Consider the following 18798-nt stretch of genomic DNA (forward strand, 5'->3'; position numbering starts at 1 on the left):
TCCAAGAAAACGGAGTTCACAGAGCAGAAGTCCTCATTTTATTTGTTTCGGTAGTGCTTTGGGTTGGCAAAAGTGCATTTCTAGGCATCGTATTGAGCCCCGCGTCGCCTTCTTCCTTGGGTGAGTCGGGATTTTGGTCTGTTGTGACGTGCCTCCTCCCGCTCCATCTCCCCGTACGTGGGACGGCGTGGGGTACGTGCCTAGTGCTTCACACCGCGAATGCTCTGATTGTCATTTCAGGCTTCTTCCCCAGCATATAGTGGCTCCAACCTGTATTCCCCGGATTCTTCAGCCAACTCTGGTCCCATTATCTCTGACGTGACCGAGCTAGCCCAGTCCAGCCCTTCGGCATCTCCCAGCGGCAGCCTCGATGAAAGGTAAGCTCTTGCTCTCGTAAAATCTGAAACTATCTGCGTGAGGAGAGTGTGTTTGCCATGGAGCCGAGTAGTCAAACACCGTTATAACGCGCCTCTGCTGTTAACGAATCCCCCGTGAGAAACAGCTGGAAAACTGCAGAGCCCCTGGTACGGGGACGTTCAGGGGGTTTGAACTCCCTAAATTGGACAGACATGGATTTGACAGATGGACCGCTCGGTGGATAAGGAATTGGCTGGATGGCTGCACTCAAAGGCTCCGGGGAGACCTTCCAGCCCCTTCCAGTCCCTCAAGGGGCTCCGGGAAAGCTGGGGAGGGACTCTGGAGCAGGGAGGGGAGCCACGGGACGAGGGGGAAGGGTTTTAAACCAAACGAGGGGAGATTGAGATTAAAAATAAGGCAGAAATTCTCCATGATGAAGCTGGTGAGCCCCTGGCCCAGGTTGCCCGGAGAAGCTGTGGCTGCCCCATCCCTGGAGGGGTTCAAGGCCAGGTTGGCCGGGGCTTTGGGCAGCCAGGTCTAGTTGAAGATGTCCCTGCCCAGGGCAGGGGGTGGCACTGGGTGGCCTTTAAAGGTCCCTTCCCACCCAAACCATTCCACGATTCAGTCCCACTTCCCGTGCCAGGACTTCACAGAAAGTTGGACCTGTCCCTCCAGGATAGCGGTGTTCAGGGCACTGCCATCTCAGCAGATTTTTGTTTGGTTGGGTTTGTTCGGCTTTAATTCTGTTTTCCAAAGAACGCTCGCTCCTCTGCCTGCCCCGTCTAGTGTGAACCTGTCTTGGGGCCGGGGGAGGGGGGGGTGGGGGGTGTCACAGTTTGGTTTCTACCAGAAACCATCTTCCTTGGCCTGTCTGTGAAATTCCCGACATCCCGGGAGCGGGGATAGCTTTGCCCTGCCCTGGGAGCAACAGTGACAGCTCTGTCCCAAGCCGCAGGGGGGAAGCGCCTGAGAACCTGGGGCAAACACAGGTCAGCCAGCGCCCGGCGGCCGCGTTCGCAACTCCTTCGGCTTTACGGGCGCTGGCGGAGGCGAGAGCTGCCCCGGGGTGCCGTAGGTAATCCTTAGCCTTTTGTGTACCTCTTCCGAGGCCGTTCTGCCTCAGCTGTCGCCCCTCGGTGCGGCCGCAGCCCCCTCTCCCCGCTCCCACCGAGCGTCGGCCGCTCTCGGACTCTCTGAGCCTCCCCAGTGCTCTCCCAGCTCCTTTTTTCTCCCTCTTTAATAGGTTATTCCTGGCATTGGCACTTCCCCCGAGGTGCTGAATCACCCGCAAATGCCATTTATTGCCTTTAATACCCTCTGCCAGGAACACTCGCTCTTAAATATAGACCATATGTTTGCTTAATGGCCCCTTTCTCTGTCCTTTTGTAGTCACTGTCCTTTCCAGTAGGACTCCCTGTGCCCCTTACACCCCCATATCGGTGAGTTTGGTGAAATTAAGGCTGGCCAAAGAAGCCGCCTTCCCTGCCCGTAAAAATAGTACGTGGGAAGATGCCCGTGTAAAAGGTCGATCCCCCCCGAAAGGAGTCGCTCCGCTGACCTTGCGGGAGCAGTTGAAACGCCGCAGCCTCTGCTCCGGTGATGGTTACGTCACGCACGTCTCGGTGGCGGCTTTAAAAAAGGGTGTATACGCTCTGCTTGCTTCTGTGCTGTTTAGACGACGTCCGCATCGAAAGCCGTATTGTTTTAACCGGACTGTTAAGGAAAAATTCCTCCCCCCCGCCCCCGACTCCTTCCAATAACTTCGCCTCTACGGAGCTGCCTGCGGGGCAGGGGCCCGGACTGAGCGGCCTCACAAAGCTTTAGCCCCCCCCAAAATACGCTGAGGTTGCGGTAACGGCAGGAGACGTTGATGTGTCGGGGGAGCTGATTAGGACGGGAATCAGGGCAGAAGTATTTAGGTGCTCGTTCAACCTCTTCTTCGTAGCCGACTCCGGAGGCTTTGCCTGTGAAAAGGCAGCAGCGGTCGCCAGGGTTTTTTGCCCCGTTGCGTGGAAGCGGCTGTTAGAAATCGAGGATGTGGTAGTGTGAGATTTTTTTACCGGTTTTCTTTCTGTTTCTCTCAGGAGTAGTCCTGTGGTCCGTATCAAAGAAGAACCCCCTAGTCCCGCCCGCAGCCCCCAGGTAGAGGAGGCCAGCCCCGGGAACCCTCCCGCCGTCGAAACTCCTCTGTCCCCCTCCACGTTCATCGACTCCATCCTGCAGGAGAACGAACCCAGCACTACGACGGCTGCAGCCGGCGACAGCACCACACAGCCTCAGCCCCAGGAAAAGTGCCTCAGCGTTGCCTGCCTCGACAAGTAAGTGCCGTGCCGAGACCGGCCCAGCTCAGGTCTTGCCAGCCACCCCGCCGCTCCCTACCGGGACGCTTGAAAAGACGCTACCGACCCGGGCTTCCAACCGGCTTAGGGAGCAAACGCGATCCTTTGTCCGAGGAGCTCGCCTCTGGCTCTGAGCGCGGCCCTCCCTCCGAGTGCCAGGGGAAATATTTTGCCCTCCCGTCCCTCTTCTGCTTTGCAGCGGTGAGCGTAGCCCGGCACCCGACCCCGCGCACGGAATCAAACCCCCTGCCCGGGGGAACCCGGCGCTCTGCCGCCGGGGGCCGCGTGGGATGCCAAAAGAAGAACGGATAAAAATTGCTGGGCTAAATAAGGGCTTGCTCAAACTGCCTGCTCCTCCAGCGTAGGAAGGAGTCGCTGTAAGATCAGCTGTGTTTCGTCTCAGACCCAGCGCATCCTCCCAGCGCAGAAGCTGCCGCGTTGTATTTGCGGTCCAAAGGCACGCGCTGCAAGCGGCTTCCAGTATCGCTTGCCGGAAGCTTTAATCCCCGGGGGTTTGCCTGTCGGTGAGACTCAGAACCGCTGCGGGCAGCATTTCTCCATCAGCCTTCTCACTGTAGCACTGCCCCTGGGGTGTCCTCTGCTTCTGCCTCTCCCAGCTGCCCTCCAAATTAATAAGCTTTGCATTAAACTCTCGTTTGCCCACCTAGTTCTAGTCATGGTGGAAACGTCCTTCCACTCGGCCCCTTTACTCCCTGGGACACGGCCGGCATCAAACTTGGGCTGGACTCGGTGGGTGGCAGGCTGAAAGCCGATGGGTAGCTTTTTTATTCGGGATCGGATGCGTCGTCTCGTGTCTTTTATCACCACACAGTGCTCACAGAGGCAACTGCAAGCGTTGGGATGAAAAACCGGAGAGTTGTTTGTCCCTATCGAGCTGCCAAGAGCTTCTCCCTTGGCCCTACCGAGATCTCGGCCGCTTCTCGGATCTCAGCCCCTTCCCCCGTGTTCTGGGGAAAACAGAGTGTCGGAATTAAGGTCTTCCCTCCCAATGCCAGGACAGACTTTCTGTCCTTCGAGCATAAAAGCAATTTGGAGAAGACGCGGTTAGTGTCAGGGTCGTGGAAGGCAGCAGCGAGCTCTTCTAGCCGGGAGGCCGCTACGGACCCACGCACCCGAGGCGATGGTAGCGTGCCACCTGGACGTGAGCGTGATTCCTGCGTGAGCCACCGCTTTCCAGAGCTGTGGCGTCACAGCTCTAGATGGGAAAGGCACAAAACCTGGGGAAGAAGCCCAGAAACCCAGGGAAGAAGCCCAGAAACCTGGGGAAGAAGCCCAGAAACCCGGGGAAGAAGCCCAGAAACCCGGGGAAGAAGCCCAGAAACCTGGGGAAGAAGCCCAGAAACCCGGGGAAGAAGCCTTTAACGTCCCAGGGGGAAGGCTGGGGTGTTCACCGGTGTCCACTGGCACGGCACAGCGCCGTGGAGCGGCCTTTGCTGCCTTCACGCGCGGAGTCAGGAGACGCCTGCTCCCTCCGTCCTCCTGGCCTTGGAGGAGATGTTTGTCTGTAGCTTTGCCTATTTATAGACCTGTCCAGGGCGCTGCAATTTATCTCGCCGAGACCAGCTCTCCTTGAAGAGAGACGGGTTTTATTGTACGGCTCGTCAGAAGCTGAAACCGGCCATTTAAAAGGGATTAGAAATGGGGGGGGGGGGAGGGAAGTGCCGCTGAGAGTGTCTCTGAGTTATTAAGGACTCTCGCAGGCCGTGCAGAAGCAGGCAAAGGACACAGAAAACATTTACCCCCTGGCCCTGCGGAGGGTGAGCCCCGGGCTTCGTCTGGGAGAGCTTCTTAGAACCGCTTAAAAGAAAGGGCTTGTGCTTCCTCTTCTTCCGGCGCTCTCTCGCGCCCGCGTTTGGCGAGCGCCACCGTGCTTCTCTCGTCTCGTCGTCGTCAGCCCCCCTCGCGGCACGGAGTTGGGACTAAGTGATCTGTAAGGTCCCTTCCGACCCAGACCGTTCCATGATTCTATGATTTGCCGTTCCTGTAGAGGGCATTCCAGACGGAAGGGATCAGGCCAGTAAGCGTTCCCAGCCGTGCCCTGCCCTCGGCTCCTCGCCGGTTTGCCACAGGAGTTTGTAGAAGAAGGGCCGTAGCGTCCCGTGGTGGAGCCCCTGGGCACGCAGCGCTAGGCAGAGTGTAACCGTTCAGCAGAAAAATCCGTCCCGGCCCCGGGGAACGTGCAGGGAAGGTGTAAGTGATAAAAGGAAGCCCCAGCCTCCGCTTTTCCCCGGGTTTGGCTGGTATGAGCATTGTGCCTCAGCATCCCTGCGTGCAGCGTTGTTCCTTGGGGTTACGTTGGGATACTCCCTGCATCCTCGTATGCCAGAGGAATGTAAACTCGGAGGAGGTGGTCAGTATTCCCAGCGTGCCGAGGCATCCTTACCCAATGATTTTCCCCTTCTTTTTCCTGAGGGAGTTGGAGTTGGAGTTGTTCAGCCTGGAGAAAAGGGGGCCGAGGGGAGACCTTCTCGCTCTCCGCAGCTCCCTGAAAGGAGGGGGCAGCCAGGGGGGGTCGGGCTCTTCTCCCAAGGAACAGGCCACGGGACAAGAGGGAACGGCCTCCAGTTGCGCCAGGGCAGGTTTAGGATGGATATCGGGGAAAATTCCTTCATGGAAAGGGCTGTCGGGCGTTGGAAGGGGCTGCCCAGGGCAGCGGGGGAGTCGCCATCCCCGGAGGGATGGAAAAGCCGGGCAGACGCGGCGCTGAGGGACGCGGGGTAGCGCTGGGTTTGGCAGCGCTGGGTTAAGGGTTGGACTCCATGGTCTGAAAGGTCTTTTCCAACCCAGTCAGTTCTATGATTCTGCGATTCTGTGATGTGGCTGGAGCTACCCGGCGTCTCCTTGAGCGGAGCAGCAGTGGAAGGCTCCAGGGAGACCTTCGTGTGGCCTTCCAGGACGTACAGGGGACTTAAAAACGGGGAGAGACTTTTTAGCAGGGCTTGTAGTGATTGGACGAGGTGTAACGGCTTCAAACTGAAAGAGGGGAGATTGACATGAGATCTGGGGAAGAAATTCTTGGCTGTGAGGGTGGTGAGCCCCTGGCCCAGGTTGCCCAGAGAAGCTGCGGCTGCCCCATCCCTGGAGGGGTTCAAGGCCAGGTTGGCCGGGGCTTTGGGCAACCTGGGCTGGTGGGAGGTGTCCCTGCTCAGGGCAGGGGGTGGCACTGGGTGGCCTTTAAAGGTCCCTCCCCACCCGAACCACTCCGTGATTCTGTGATTCTAAGCCTGCCAGCAGTCGTAGGTGCCCAGTGGGACGTGGAATGACCAGAGCACAACTGCGCGGAGATACTGAGCAGGCAGAAAGGACGACTCGCTAATGGAAGTGCTGGCAGAGCTCTTTCGAACGGGCAGGACGCTCCTTGTCACGTCCCCGGGGTTGTCAGACCTGCTTCAGAGTCTTCTCCTCACCCCCTGCCAAGTCCCGCAGCCTCTCCCCGTGCCCCGTCCCGCCGTCGGCGCTCAGGGCTTGCTCCTCAGGCTTTGGCGCCAAAGAAGCCGCGTGTCCTGGCGCTGCACCGAGGACGTGACGCTGTGCGGCGCCCTTTCTCCGAGGCTTCTCTTAAAATCCCGGGAGTTTGCTCGTTGCGCGGAGACGCAGCTAATAAGGGAGGTGTTTCCTGGTGTAGGGGACTTGACGGTGTAGCAAGGGTGCCCAAACGCCGCTCGCTAGACCCGGGCACTGACAGCCTGCCAAAGGAGGCTCAGCGCTACCTGGTTTTCATCACGTGGAGCGTGTTTCGGTTGTTCTCCCATTTGCTGGAGAAGAGCAGCCCGTAGGACCGCAGGTCGCGGCGGGCGGCGCCTCTGTGTGAGCCAGGCGGGCTGTTATTTAATCCGCAAGGCGTCCTTTGTCCAAGGGAATTTCATTCGAACGGAGAATTGCCTTCGTGTGACCCGCGGCGTTTCAGCAGCAGGCGACAGTACCGAGGCTCAGGCAGTAAAAGGGAACGTTTGCACGGAAACGCTCGGCGGTGTCGCCCAAACGTTGTCCGCCCTCCACCCGGGGACCCCCGTGAGCCGCTTTGACGAGAGCCAAAGCCCACCGTGTGCTGAAAAGCATCGGCACCTGCGTTATTAACGTCACACGCGTATCCCCCCCCGCCCCGCCGACGTTGTTAACGTGACGGCTGTCTCCCGCAGAGCAGCAGGTCGCTGTCAGAACGAAGCGCGGTGTGCTGGTGGTGTCCCACGGCTCCGCACCCCCTTCGAGGTGACAGCGGCAGCGGCCCCCCTCAGTGCCACCCCGCGGAAGTTAACGCGGCGGACCCGCCTCCGAAGTGGCGCCTCTTGGCCGAGAAACTTCGAACCGAGCTTGGCTGTGCTGTAACGAGCCCGTGCTGTCTTCACTCGCTTTTGCGGGGCTGTTTGGGGTTGGGGTTTTGTTTGTTTGTTTGTTTGTTTGGGGTTTTTTTGGGGAGGGGGTTGTTAATAACAATGCTGCCGGCCTGAAACCGCTTGCCCGCCCGCCCGCTCGCTCGGAAGGCGCTGCCACGCCGTGCCCCGCAGCGCCTACCGCGCCGCTTACAGCGCCGCCGCACGGGTCGGTTCACCCTTCTCGCCTCCGAACGTTAACAACCCTCTCGTTCCTGAAAGCGCCCGATGGTGTGCCCTTCGAATCTGCTGGCCTCTTCTCTTTCTATTTTTCAGTTTGACTCGCGCTTCGCAGATGTCAGAGGTCACTCGTCTTTGCCCCGGTTCTTCCTCTTCCTCACTTCATTCCAGATCGCAGCAAGGGTTAGCGTTTCCGTAGCCGCTTTTCCCACCCCCCAGCCTTGCAATCCCGGGCGAGAGAGCGGAGCCGGGGCAGGGGGGGCGGGAATCACCGCCCCGGGCAGGGAGAGCTGTCGGTGCGCTGCCGGCAGCTTTCCTGCCGTTCTAGGGAGAACGTCAGGAAGGAAGAAGCTCCCTCTCAAAATCGGCGCCCCGCGGCAGGCTCCTTGGCCGGCTCAACGCGGCAAGTGAAAATACCGAGTGGCCAGCGGAGGCTCAGCCGCTTCGCGTCCTTTTAGGTGGTCTTGGCAGGGGGGGGAGGGAGGGAAGGAGGGAGGGAAGCCTGCTCTGCTCTCCTCCGTGTTGTACCTGGTTTCGATGAACGGAAACTCCAGCCCCGAGAGCTGCCGGTTTGGTGCCTCCCGCCAGCACAAAATTTCACGCGCCTCGGGAACAAAGTGGCGCGTTGGAAAGCGAGGGGAGCCGGGGGCCGGAACGACTTTCCTGATGCGTTTCCCGGTTTTTAGGATAATGACAGAACAATGAAACTTCCCACCGCCGCAAACCTGACCGCCCACCAAGACGCCGTTCTAAGAGTGCTTTCCCATAACAAAAAGCATCCCGGAACAGGAGAAAACCCGTCTAAAAACCATCCCAGATCAGGAGAAAATCCGTCGAGGCCAGTATCCCGTCTCCCACGGTGGCTAACAGTAGAACCCTAGGAAAAACTAGCTGAAGTGTTGCCCTTAAATACTTTTAGATAACGTATGGAACGACGCAAAAGACAAACGTAATCTGTCCGGAGCTAAACTGCGTTCCTAAATCGGTGTCTCGCCCCCACCCCCCCCTCCTCGAGGGTTATGCCAGAGCCGGGAGCCGCAGGAGTCGTCGCTCAGCGCTCTGGTGGTCGGCAGCGGGCTGGTGGGACCCGCGTCCTGCTGTCCCGCGCCCCGAGCCCGTTTCCCCAGGTACGGACAGACACACCGTGATGACCCGGAGAGAGCGCGGGGTCCAGGGCACGGCTTTTTCCCTACGTAAATGTGATAATCGTTGCCAAACTGCTCCGTCTTCTTTAGGAAAGGGAGCATTGGGAAAGGAAAGCAGTACGGGGAAGAAAAACACCTCCGCGCGTCTTCGGTGCTTCGGAGTCGGAGGACTGGGGGTTGCTGGTCACCTAGAAGCGTCCCGGCGCCCAGTGGGTCGTTTCTGGGAAATAACCAGCAGCCTGCACTCGGTAGGGTTAAGGGATGGGGAGCCAGGCTGGTGACGCTGGGAGCTGCTCCCCGCTAAAGCCCTGGCTGTGCCCGAGGGAGATCCGAGGACCCCGCGCCGGAGCTCAGGAGCTCCAGGTCCTTCCCTGGGAAGGATGTTCTCCTCGTGGCCGTGGATGGCGGCGGTGCTGGGCTTGCAGGCGGCCGCATCGCCGTAACGCAGGCGGCAGGGGCAGCGGCAGGCAGCGCTGGAGGCAGCGCAAGGGACTGGCAGATGGAGTCGTCGGCGTCCATATCAAAACCTTGCTTTTCCCCCAGTAAAGAGCCGCTGCTCCTGACTACCAGCTCAACTGGTTCCCAGCGGAGGGAGAGGCAGGTCGCCTGCTTTCTGCTGCTTCCGTCAGTCATTACAAGGATGGCCCGGGGCGATGGGTTTGGCACAGCGTGCCCTGGCGCGCTCGCCCGGTGTCCAGGGCCACCGTGGCATGAGCATCAAACACGTCTTTCTGCCGGGGAAGGGAGGCAGACCCCCGGAGAGCGGATCCGTTGAGTAAGAAGGTGCTATTTTTACATAGCTGCTCCTCAGCCCGTAAAACGGCCCACACAGAGCGAGACCACCCCCGCGCGGGCTGCCTCTCGTCACTTCATCAGCTGGAAACGCAGACGGCGAGGGGCTCGCGAGAGCCCGCGCTCTGCGGGGCCGCCCCGGGAGCCGAGGAGGCGGCGCTGGAGGAGCGAGACGGCGCTGCGTAGCCGGGGTTTGGTAATTCTTGCGGGGTGGTGGGGCGGCCAGAAAGCGGAGCGAGACCCGGGGAGCTCTCTGCGAAGACGCACGGAGCCTGGGGACGGTCGCTGTGACGGGGAAAGCGGAGCCAGGGCGTGCGTTTAGGACAGGGTTATTCTTCACCTCCCAGATCTTTCCGCTCCCCCTTTTCCCTGCACATCCACACACCTGGGGACGGGCAACGCTCTTCTGTGTCAGCGTCACCCATCCTCTGTCATCAGTCCTGTGTCCGTCACGTCTTCCAGGGATTCTGCCGTTAGTTTGCAGGTGATGCGGGTTACGTGGGACACAGCGATTCGGTGGGAGCCTCCTGTCGGAGCTCCCTGTCTCTTCCCCCCCGGGTTGATGCAGCCCGGTGCCGACGCTGCTGCTGGTTCCCCCCACTCCCAGAAAGCCTGTCCTGCTCTTCCGTGAGGCTGTCTCGGGGGATCCCAGAGCTCCTGGCCTCTTTCCTCAGCTCATGGGGCTCAGGCTGCTCCTTGGGGCTGTCAGGCTTTCGGGACACGGGCACGGACCTTCCGGAGCCCTCAGCCCCCAGCGTCTCAGTGGCAGCACCCTCTGATCTCCTGGAGACACCGGTTCCTCTTGCTTCAACCCACAACGCGCTTGGAAAGTGAAGAAAAACTGTATTCCTCCAGACAATTTTACTCCCTCTTTTTTTTCCCCTGCTCTGCGAGTGTTTTTTGATGGCAAACCGAGCCTGGCGTCGGATGTAGGGACCGAGCAGGACCTGCAGGGACGGGGTCACCTGCCAGCAGTGCTGGAACCAGACCCCAACTACCCATTCCCAGTCCGACGTGGAAAACAGCGGCTCAGAAGCCCCTTTGCTCCTTCTGCAAAGGAACGGGGAGACTTGCTTCGGAGGTCTGGAGTTTGCCGGCAGTCTAATCCCGCTTGTCACCTTTTGTGTGGTCTGGATCGTACCCCGTCCCCAGAGGGGTGGAAGGAGACGCTTGTCACGGGTGGGGTTTCTAAAGACGCCTCGGCTGGGACCGGCCCGTTCCACGCTGCTGGGATGTCCCTAATTGTGGCATTGCTGAACGGACCTTATAATCCGTCAGAGCATTTCAGGCGCTGTGCCGTGACGGCTTGGTGCTGGAGTCGCCATCCCTGAAGGTGTTTTAAGACTCGTTTCGACGTGGTGTTAAGGGATATGGTGTGAGGGAGGACTTTGTAGAGTGGAGATGATGGTTGGACTCGATGATCCCAAGGGTCTTTTCCAACCTAAATGATTCTATGATTCTCGGGAAGTCACTGAAAAACTTGGAAGGGTCATTTCTTTGCAACGGGTTCGTGGATCTTCGTTGTCAAACAGGAGTTCCAGACCTCTGCAGCTCCCGCCTGCCCGCGCGGGAGAGGTGAGGCAGGAACGTGTTCACGGGCTGCGTCTTTCCTTGCGGCCCCAAGCACAGGATTCCCAGAATGTGGATATTTGCTGTTGGGGCGGGATGGTGGTTGCTGCTGCTGGGCTTTCTGAGCTGCGACGTGACCTTGCGGCCCCTTTTTCGTTTTCTGCAGCCGTGACAAAACACGCTTGATTTCGTAACCTTCCTGCTGTAGGATGAGAACATAAAACCTGCGGAGTGACCCCGAGGAGGTTCATTGGAGGTGCATTGGCCCGTGGGCAACTGAGCCGGGCAGGGACGTGGACCTGCCAGTGCTGGGGCTGAGTCGGGTGTTGGCAGGACCGCGCGCGGGCTCGGGGACGCTCGATCTCCCAAAGGGATCATCGCAGGAATGCTCCTCCGCGGGATGCCGGTGGCCAGCGGTTGCCAGGGGACAAACTCCGCGGCGGGTACGGAGCCTCGGAGAAGAGAAGCAGTTTCCTGGCGTTTTTCTAATTTACGTGAGGCTGAAAACTGCAGCTTTTCGGTTCGTCTCGTGCACGTCTGCCCGCGCCTCTCTGACATCCTCCTCTTCAGCTGCCAGCACCGGGGCTCCCTCTGCGGGACCTGCGCCGCTGGTCCCTCCCGAGCACCTCCAGCAGCCAAAAAGAGCCTTGCGAGGGCAGAGAACGTGGTGGATCCGACGCAAGGGCCGTGCCAGAGCTGACGACCGCAACGAACTGAACCTGCTACCGCCAGTGTCGCCAAGTTCAGGGGCTTTTCCTGGGTCAGACCCCGGGATTCTAACAAACGGGACTGGTTTTCCCGCAGGCGCTCTTCAGGGAGCCCTGAGGCTTTTTATTAGCACCGTGAGGTTTGTGTCACCCACTTTTCTCCTCTTATCCTGAAGCACCAGGGACACAAACGCCGCGAGCGCCGGGGAACCGGAGAACGAGAGGGTGCGGGGTCGGTTCCCCACCTCACCGTCACCTCTGCAGCCCGCGCTGTCCCCCTGCCACCCGGCTGCCCGTTCTCTGGAGCTCAGTCTCGCAGCCCAAGGTCTTTTAAGTCAGTCAGAAACAGCCTTTGCCGGGATTGCTCGTGCTCTGCCCCCCGCTTTGGTCTGCAAAGTTATCCCGGAGCTCTGTAGGAGGGAACGAGCCACGTCCTCGGAGCTGGCCTGGCTTGTGAGCTTGGCACCTCCGTGCCGTCCATCCCGGCACGGTGCCCGGTTTCCAGACGGCTACGGAGGGAGCCCAGCTTTGACGAGAGACCGGCTTTCAGTGGCGAAGGTAGCTGAGAGGAATGGGGACCGTTAGTCCTCATCCTGGGCTTGCCGTTGGCCAGCCAGTGAGCTGGGATTCCCGGGGGAGCTTGGTGCTTCTCCCTCCGCCGTGCGCAGGGCGGGATGCGGCGGGAAGGTTTGTTTCCCCGGGTACACGGACGCGGCTTTAGTTCTCTCTCCGGATGACCAAATAACGTTTTCCCCCTTGCCGGTCCAGACGCGAAGGGTTTTTCTCTGGCCAGCAATGCTCCCTGTGAAGCCTTTCCCCCAAAGCACGTTGTTGCAGGGCAGGAGGTTTGTTCCCCTTCCCTTGTCATCCCTCCGCAATCCCAGCAGAGGCGGTCCTTGCCTTTGGACTGAAAAAGGGTCCGAAGCTACTCGCTGTAAGGACGCAGCTGCGCCGGGATCCCCGGTGGTCACCAAGCCCCCTCGCCGCGGAGCCGCGACGGCCCGCCGAAATCCCGGGATTTCCTAAGAAATTCGCCGTTTCTCGTTCGTCTGGTTTCGCTCGGCCTCAGGACCTCTCGGGGAGAGGAGTCCTGGCGGTGTCGGCGCAGGCTGAGCGGAACGAGGGAGAGCGTCGCTGCCGGGTCGTGCCAGCGCACCGGCTGGCTGGCGCCTCCGCAGAGCCGGGAATCCCGACCCCGCTCTCCCGCGGGGCTGTAGGAGGGTTGCGGTCCCCAAGGGTGGATAAAGTCCCCTTAGTAGCCCAGGACCTGGGAGCGGCTTCCCGGCGCTGATGGCCTGCGTTCCTCTTTCTTTTGCGCAGGAATGAACTCAACGACCATCTGGACACCATCGACTCCAACCTGGATAACCTTCAGACGATGCTGACCACCCACGGCTTCAGCGTAGACACGAGCGCGCTGTTAGATGTGAGTATCCCGCTCCCTCCCGCCCGTCCTTCCAGGAGCCGGGCCCCAGCTGCGTCCCGCGGTACCATGTGCGGGGGGTTTGCGGTGGCAGATGGACCACGGTAGCTTCGACCGTGAATTTCCACGGCACGCCTGGGTTTGCTTTCTTTCCCTGCACTAATCATTCTTTCCTTTGGCAGCTGTTTAGCCCTTCAATGACGGTTACAGACATGAACCTTCCCGACCTGGACAGCAGCCTTGCCAGTGTGAGTAGCTGTTAAAAATCCCTCCATGCGCACACAGCTGCCAGAATGAAGTGTGTCCTGCTGTTCCGCAGCAGCCTCTCCGTGTGATTAAAGGAAGGCTCTGACAGGCTCTGAAGAGTGTCCGGGCCAGCTCCGGCCCGAAGGGAGGGGATGTGGGAGAGAGGAGGAACGCGGAGCCCTGCGCCGGCTTGGGGAGCCGCCGGGGGGGAAATAATTCAATTAGCACTGCGGCTTTCTCTGAGCAGCTCATACGGAGAGCAGGGCTACTTCATCATTCATACGCGGTTAATTAGGTGCTGAGACTTCCATCTCTCCTGTGAGCTCTGCCCCCTGAACGTGGAAGTGCACTGAAGCCCGGAGAGCTGCATGTGGTTTCCATAAACCCTCCTTCTGACTTTCGGAAATCGTCAGGGGGGTTTCTCAAGGCAAACTCCATCATGGGCCGTCTTATTTTATTTACTTGCGTATCGTCAGCGCTGAACGCCGTGCGAGGCACTGACGCGGGCTCTCCTCGCGAGAGCCAGCGTCGCCTGATAAAATGTTTTTCCGTTCGTTAATGGCGACGAGTCGAACGCAGCATTTCGTGGCTGCGTTGAGAAGGCGCTCGGAGCAGCGGGGTGGAAGTTACGGTCAAAACCGGAGGGTCCCAGACCCTCAAGAGTAGCCAGTAGCCTGATGACCGGAGTGCTCCCGGGCTGGGGCAGAGCCAGGTCCTGCTCCCTGCCCTGGCTCGGAGCAGCGTCTTCAGCCCTGTTGTTCTCCCAGCGCCGGGCACGCTCCGGCCCCGCTCTGCCCCGGGGACGCGGATCCGTATTTACGCAAAATGGAACAACTCCCTGAGAAAAAAGCGAGAGGGGAGATGCAAGACAAAACAGCAGCCTGGGTGCTGCCCTGGGTGCAGGAGAGGGCGACTGCTCCGGATCGCACCAAGCGGGAGGCTCCTGGTCCAGCTGATGCAGAGCGAGAGACCCGCAGCCGGTCTCTGACCCCTTTTTCCCCCTCCGCTGTTTTGTTTTTTGGGTTTTTTTTTAATCTGAAAAAGCACAAAGGGATCTTGTGGGGTTTTTTGGGTTGGTTTTTTTTTTCCCCCCGGTGCAGAACAGGAAACATCTTGAAAGTTTTTGCGAAACAGGAAAGCCCGGATTTAGTCTCCTTGCTGGGGACCTTGCGGGCCCGCAGGTGATGCCGCGCGTGCTCCTGGGGCGGCCGGGAAGAAGGCGTTGAATGCCGGTGAGGGAGAGCGCCGACGGCACCGTGCCCCTCTCCACAGGGCACCGTGAGAGACCTTGGGGCTTTTCCCTAAACCAAACAATTCCCACCAGCTCTTTTGGGGTACACCTCGCCCTGCGCTAGAGTTGGGGTGGGGGGGTTAAAATGCAGAGCGGGAGTTCACGGCCGGTAATTCCGCAGCGTCTCCGACGCCTGGACGTTTCTCTGCTTTTTTTTTGCTTCTTCCCGGTGGCTCGCCGGATTCTTCGGGCGTTCACAGGGGAAAAAGGGCTGTAGGGGGACGGTGCAAAGGCCCGGAGAAGCGTTTCGCGCGTGCGCGGACCAACACCCGCCCCAAAAGTCGTTGAACGCGAGTTTCCGCCTGACTGGAGGCTCTGCTGGGGCTGGCTGGGCAGGGAGAGCAGGACGAGGGATTAGCGGGATTCGGGAGGAGAACGTGAGCCGCGAAGATTTCGGTGACTCAGAAATGAATTACTTGGCGGTGTCGAGCTGGGAGTTACCCCGTAGAAAACCTGGAAGCGGGATTTACTGAAGGGGTCCTTTGAAATTTCGCGGCTTAGCTCTCCGGCTCAGGTAGGGTTTGGATGGAGGTCGCTTGGCTGTTGTTTTTCTCTGCTCTATAACGTTGGGTTTGTCGTCACCCAGCCGTCGCCCCCCCCCCCCCCCCCCCCCAGAACCGCCTGTGCTGGCTGTAGCCGAGCTGCGGCGTTCCTCACCTGCGGCCAGACCCGCGCGCTTCCCAAACGGCTCCCAAACGGCTCCCAGATGGCTTTTACCCAGCGCCAGTGCCGAAGCGGTAACAAAAAATGCTGGGTACACGGTTAAATACTCGCTAAGGTGACTTTTCCACGGCAGCAGTTGCTGTAATAAGCAGCCACGGGATTATTAGCTGGCTGTAAATCCGGAGAGGGGAAGTGATCCCGCAGGAGAGTCTCTGCCCGAGCGTTATTTTCCCGGCTCTGGGATCAGCAGGCTCAGCGCCGCGGCCCCTGGCCACGCTGGCTCTGGCAGGGCTCCCCCCTCCAGCCCCCCCCGATTCGGCAGCGAGCGGAGCTTCTCAGGTGGGCAGAGCGGGTTTCTCCCGCTTCCAAAGTTTTTCTCCCTTTAACACTCACGCCTCAGCCCTTTCCGGCCCTGTGGGAGACGGGTGCGAAACGGGATCGTGTCCTCAGACCGGCTTGCCGGGACCTGCGGCTCCCGGGTGCTTTAGTAACTACAAGACTTCCGATAAATAGAAGTAAATTTAAAAAATAAAATAAAACTGCGTCCCGAAGGCTTTCCCTGGGATTTTAGATCCCGAGACGCAGGGAGGCTTCGTGCTGTGATGGAAGGGACCTGCGAGAGCAGGGTGACGCGCGCCGCCTGGGAGCTGGAACGCTGCGCCGGGGCCGGGGTCGGCACGGGGCGCGTTCGCCCGACGCCGCGTAAACCTCCGGGGATGTCTCTCTCCGCCTCCGCGCGGTTTCGAGACCGTACATCGCGGCTCGCCCTGCGCGGTGCGTGCCTGGGGGTCAGCGCGGGGCGGGCACGGAGAGGACCCTCGCACCCCTGAGCCGTGCGAGGCGCTCACCCGTCCCCCCGCTTTCTCCCCGCAGATTCAGGATCTCCTTTCGTCCCAGGAGCAGCAGAAACCCACCGAGACGGAGGCCAGCGCAGCGGACGCAGGTACCAGCAGCCGGCTCGGCGTTTTAAGTGACTCCGTTGCATGAGAACCCTGGCTGCGGCGAAATCATTTCTCCTCCCAAAAAAGCGTTTTTGGCTGAGGGGGCTGAGGCGGTTGAGCGTGGAAAGGAGAGGATGGAGGAGGATCTTAGCTGCGTGGACAAATCCTTGGTGGGAGGGAACGAAAGCAGAGGGAGCCAGGCTCCCTTCGGCGGTGCCCGGGGACACGGCGAGGGGCCGTGGCACAAATGGAAACGCACGAAATTCCATCAGGACACAAGAAAAGGCTTTTTTACCTTGAGGGTGGTCAAGCTCTGGCACAGGCTGCCACCCCGGGAGATCCTCAGACAGGGTTGGCTCCGGGTGGCCCTGCCTTGAGACCGGGGTCCAACCGGACGCGCTCGAGGTCCCGGCTCGTCCCAGCCCTCCTGGGATTTCTGTCTGCGTGGAATGGCGTGGGCTGTCACGGTGCTGCTCCTCCTTCGTGGCAGCAACCCCAGTCCCAGGCTCTGCGTCTCGCAGCCTGGTCGGGGTGCTCGCCCCGTGCTCTCCGTGCGTCCCCGGAGGCAGACGAAAGCCCCCGGTCCCTCACTGCGTGTCACAGAATCACGGAACGGTTTGGGCTGAAGGGACCTTTAAAGGCCACCCAGTGCCACCCCCTGCCCCGGGCAGGGCCACCTCCCACCAGCCCAGGTTGCCCAAAGCCCCGTCCAACCTGGCCTTGAACCCCTCCAGGGATGGGGCAGCCACAGCTTCTCTGGGCAACCTGGGCCAGGGGCTCACCAGCTTCATCGTGGAGAATTTCTTCCTTATTTTCAGTCTAAATCTCCCCTCTTTTGGTTTAAAACCCTTCCCTCTCGTCCCGTGGCTCCCCTCCCTGCTCCAGAGTCCCTCCCCAGCTTTGCCGGAGCCCCTTGAGGGCCTGGAAGGGGCTGGAAGGTCTCCCCGGAGCCTTCTCTTCTCCAGGCTGAAGCCCCCCAACTCTCTCAGCCTGTCCCCATGGGAGAGGGACTCCAGCCCCGCGATGTCCCAGAGATGAGGCTGGAACCCTGCTAAGGTCCGATTCTCGTTCCTTTGCTCACGTACCGAAAGGCCTTGCCCAAGTCCGGGTGTCTCCGGGCTGGAGCGACGAGGAGCGCCGCCTTCTTGCAGGCGGTGGGGAAGGGGTTGGCGGTGGTGGTTTCGAGAGCGAAACCACGTCGCCCTCGTTCCTCTCGCCTACCCCGGCGCCAACCCGGCTCTCTCCTTGCAGGCAAGCAGCTGGTGCACTACACGGCCCAGCCCCTCTTCCTGGTGGACTCCAGCGCCGTCGACATGGGGAGCGGGGACCTGCCCATCTTCTTCGAGCTGGGAGAAGGGCCCTATTTCACGGACGGAGACGAGTACTCGGAAGACCCCACCATCTCCCTCTTGTCGGGGACTGAGCAGCCCAAACCCAAGGACCCTGCGATATCCTAAGGCCCCCCCGGGGCAGGGCGAAAAAGAGGAAGAGGAAGAATACGCACTAAAGGGAAATCCAGCCGTCAGCCTCCTCGCTTTGCACAGAACATTGAAAGCTCTAAACACCCTCTGGTTCGTGTTTGCTTCCCCCCGGCGCTGTGAGGATTTCATTTGTGTGTGTGCTTAACGAGGTGTTTTGAAACCTGCTTTAGATTCCAGCCACCCAGCGCTCCTCCAGTTTGGCGGCCGGCGGCGACGGAGGAAGTTGGGGAGGAAGGAGGAGGGAGGGCGGGGGGGAGGGGGGGGGTCCGGGCTGTGCGAGGAGCCCCCCCCCACCCCACCCCACCCCACCATCCCGTGGTGATGGCCCGAACTACCGCGGAGGCCGGGACGGGCACCGCCGCGGTTCCGGTGAGCAGTTGGGAGAACCCGGAGAGCGGTCGGCCGGTCGCCCCGTCACGCTCCCGTTTCGTCCCCACCGACGCCGGCGGGGCTGGGGGGGGACACGGCCGCGGCGAAGGCCCTTGGAGGGGGACGGGGGGGGAGCTGCTGCCCCCGGGGCCGGGGAGCGGGGTGCTCGCCGGGTGGGCAGGCGACGGGGGGGAGCTTTTCTGAGGAAGGGGGTTCCCCCACCGCCCCCGTCCCCTTCCCTCCTCGCCCCCCGGACAGGCGGATGCGATGGTTTTTAAGAGAGAAATAAAAAAGTTTGCCGATGTGGCGCCGGTGGGTTGGATCCCGTTGTGGTCTCTGCCTTGCGGTCTGATCCCCCGGGGGGGCTCGGGGTGCGCCCCGGAGCCCGGTTCCGCCTTCTCTCGGTTTTATTTCTTCTTGCTCCGTGTGTTTCTTTTTGTTTGTTCCTTTTTGGGTTTGTTTTCCTTTTGCTTAGCAGTAAAAATTTGTACATTTACACTTCAGATTGTTAATAGTAAAAACTGTATTTTGAATTTTTACATGAGAGAAGAAGAACCCACTTCTATCTATATATATATAAATATCTCTCTATATATATACATACAAATATATATAAAACAAATGCTCTGTCACCTGGTGGCTTTTCTATGGTTGAAAAAAAGCTTTATTTTTGTCATCCGTTGGGGAAGCGGATGGGAGAAAGGTCCAGGAATTGCCCGTCGTGCCCCGGGACACACCGAGCGGTGCCGGTGCGGGAGCCGGAGGTGTCACCGCGCACCCCGCGCGCGGGTGTCGCAGTCCTGCCCTGGGGCTCCCCCTCCTGAATCCCGGGCCGGGGCTCCGGGGCTGAGTTTTCCAGGATATTTCAGCGGAGGAGACGGCAGCGGGGCCCGCGTAGACACGC

At 60.2% G+C, this 18798-nt stretch overlaps 1 protein-coding gene across 3 annotated transcripts in view; it reads left to right on the forward strand.

Annotated features, from left to right (window-relative positions):
• The window catches only part of HSF1 (heat shock transcription factor 1), a 116842-nt gene extending 98311 nt beyond the window's left edge, over window positions 1-18531 (forward strand). For 2 of the 3 annotated variants that reach the window (XM_063327715.1, XM_063327714.1), the window contains 6 exons: window positions 241-377; window positions 2442-2675; window positions 12801-12906; window positions 13086-13151; window positions 15977-16046; window positions 17296-18531. In XM_063327715.1, the coding sequence (XP_063183785.1) occupies window positions 241-377; window positions 2442-2675; window positions 12801-12906; window positions 13086-13151; window positions 15977-16046; window positions 17296-17501 (819 nt within the window). In that variant the 3' untranslated portion in view covers window positions 17502-18531. The remainder of the gene's footprint in view (window positions 1-240; window positions 378-2441; window positions 2676-12800; window positions 12907-13085; window positions 13152-15976; window positions 16047-17295) is intronic. The other variant, XM_063327717.1, reaches the window with a different exon arrangement.
• The last annotated feature ends 267 nt before the right edge of the window (window positions 18532-18798 follow it).

This window comes from Chroicocephalus ridibundus, chromosome 2 (genome assembly GCF_963924245.1).
Source record: "Chroicocephalus ridibundus chromosome 2, bChrRid1.1, whole genome shotgun sequence".
NCBI lineage: Eukaryota > Metazoa > Chordata > Aves > Charadriiformes > Laridae > Chroicocephalus > Chroicocephalus ridibundus.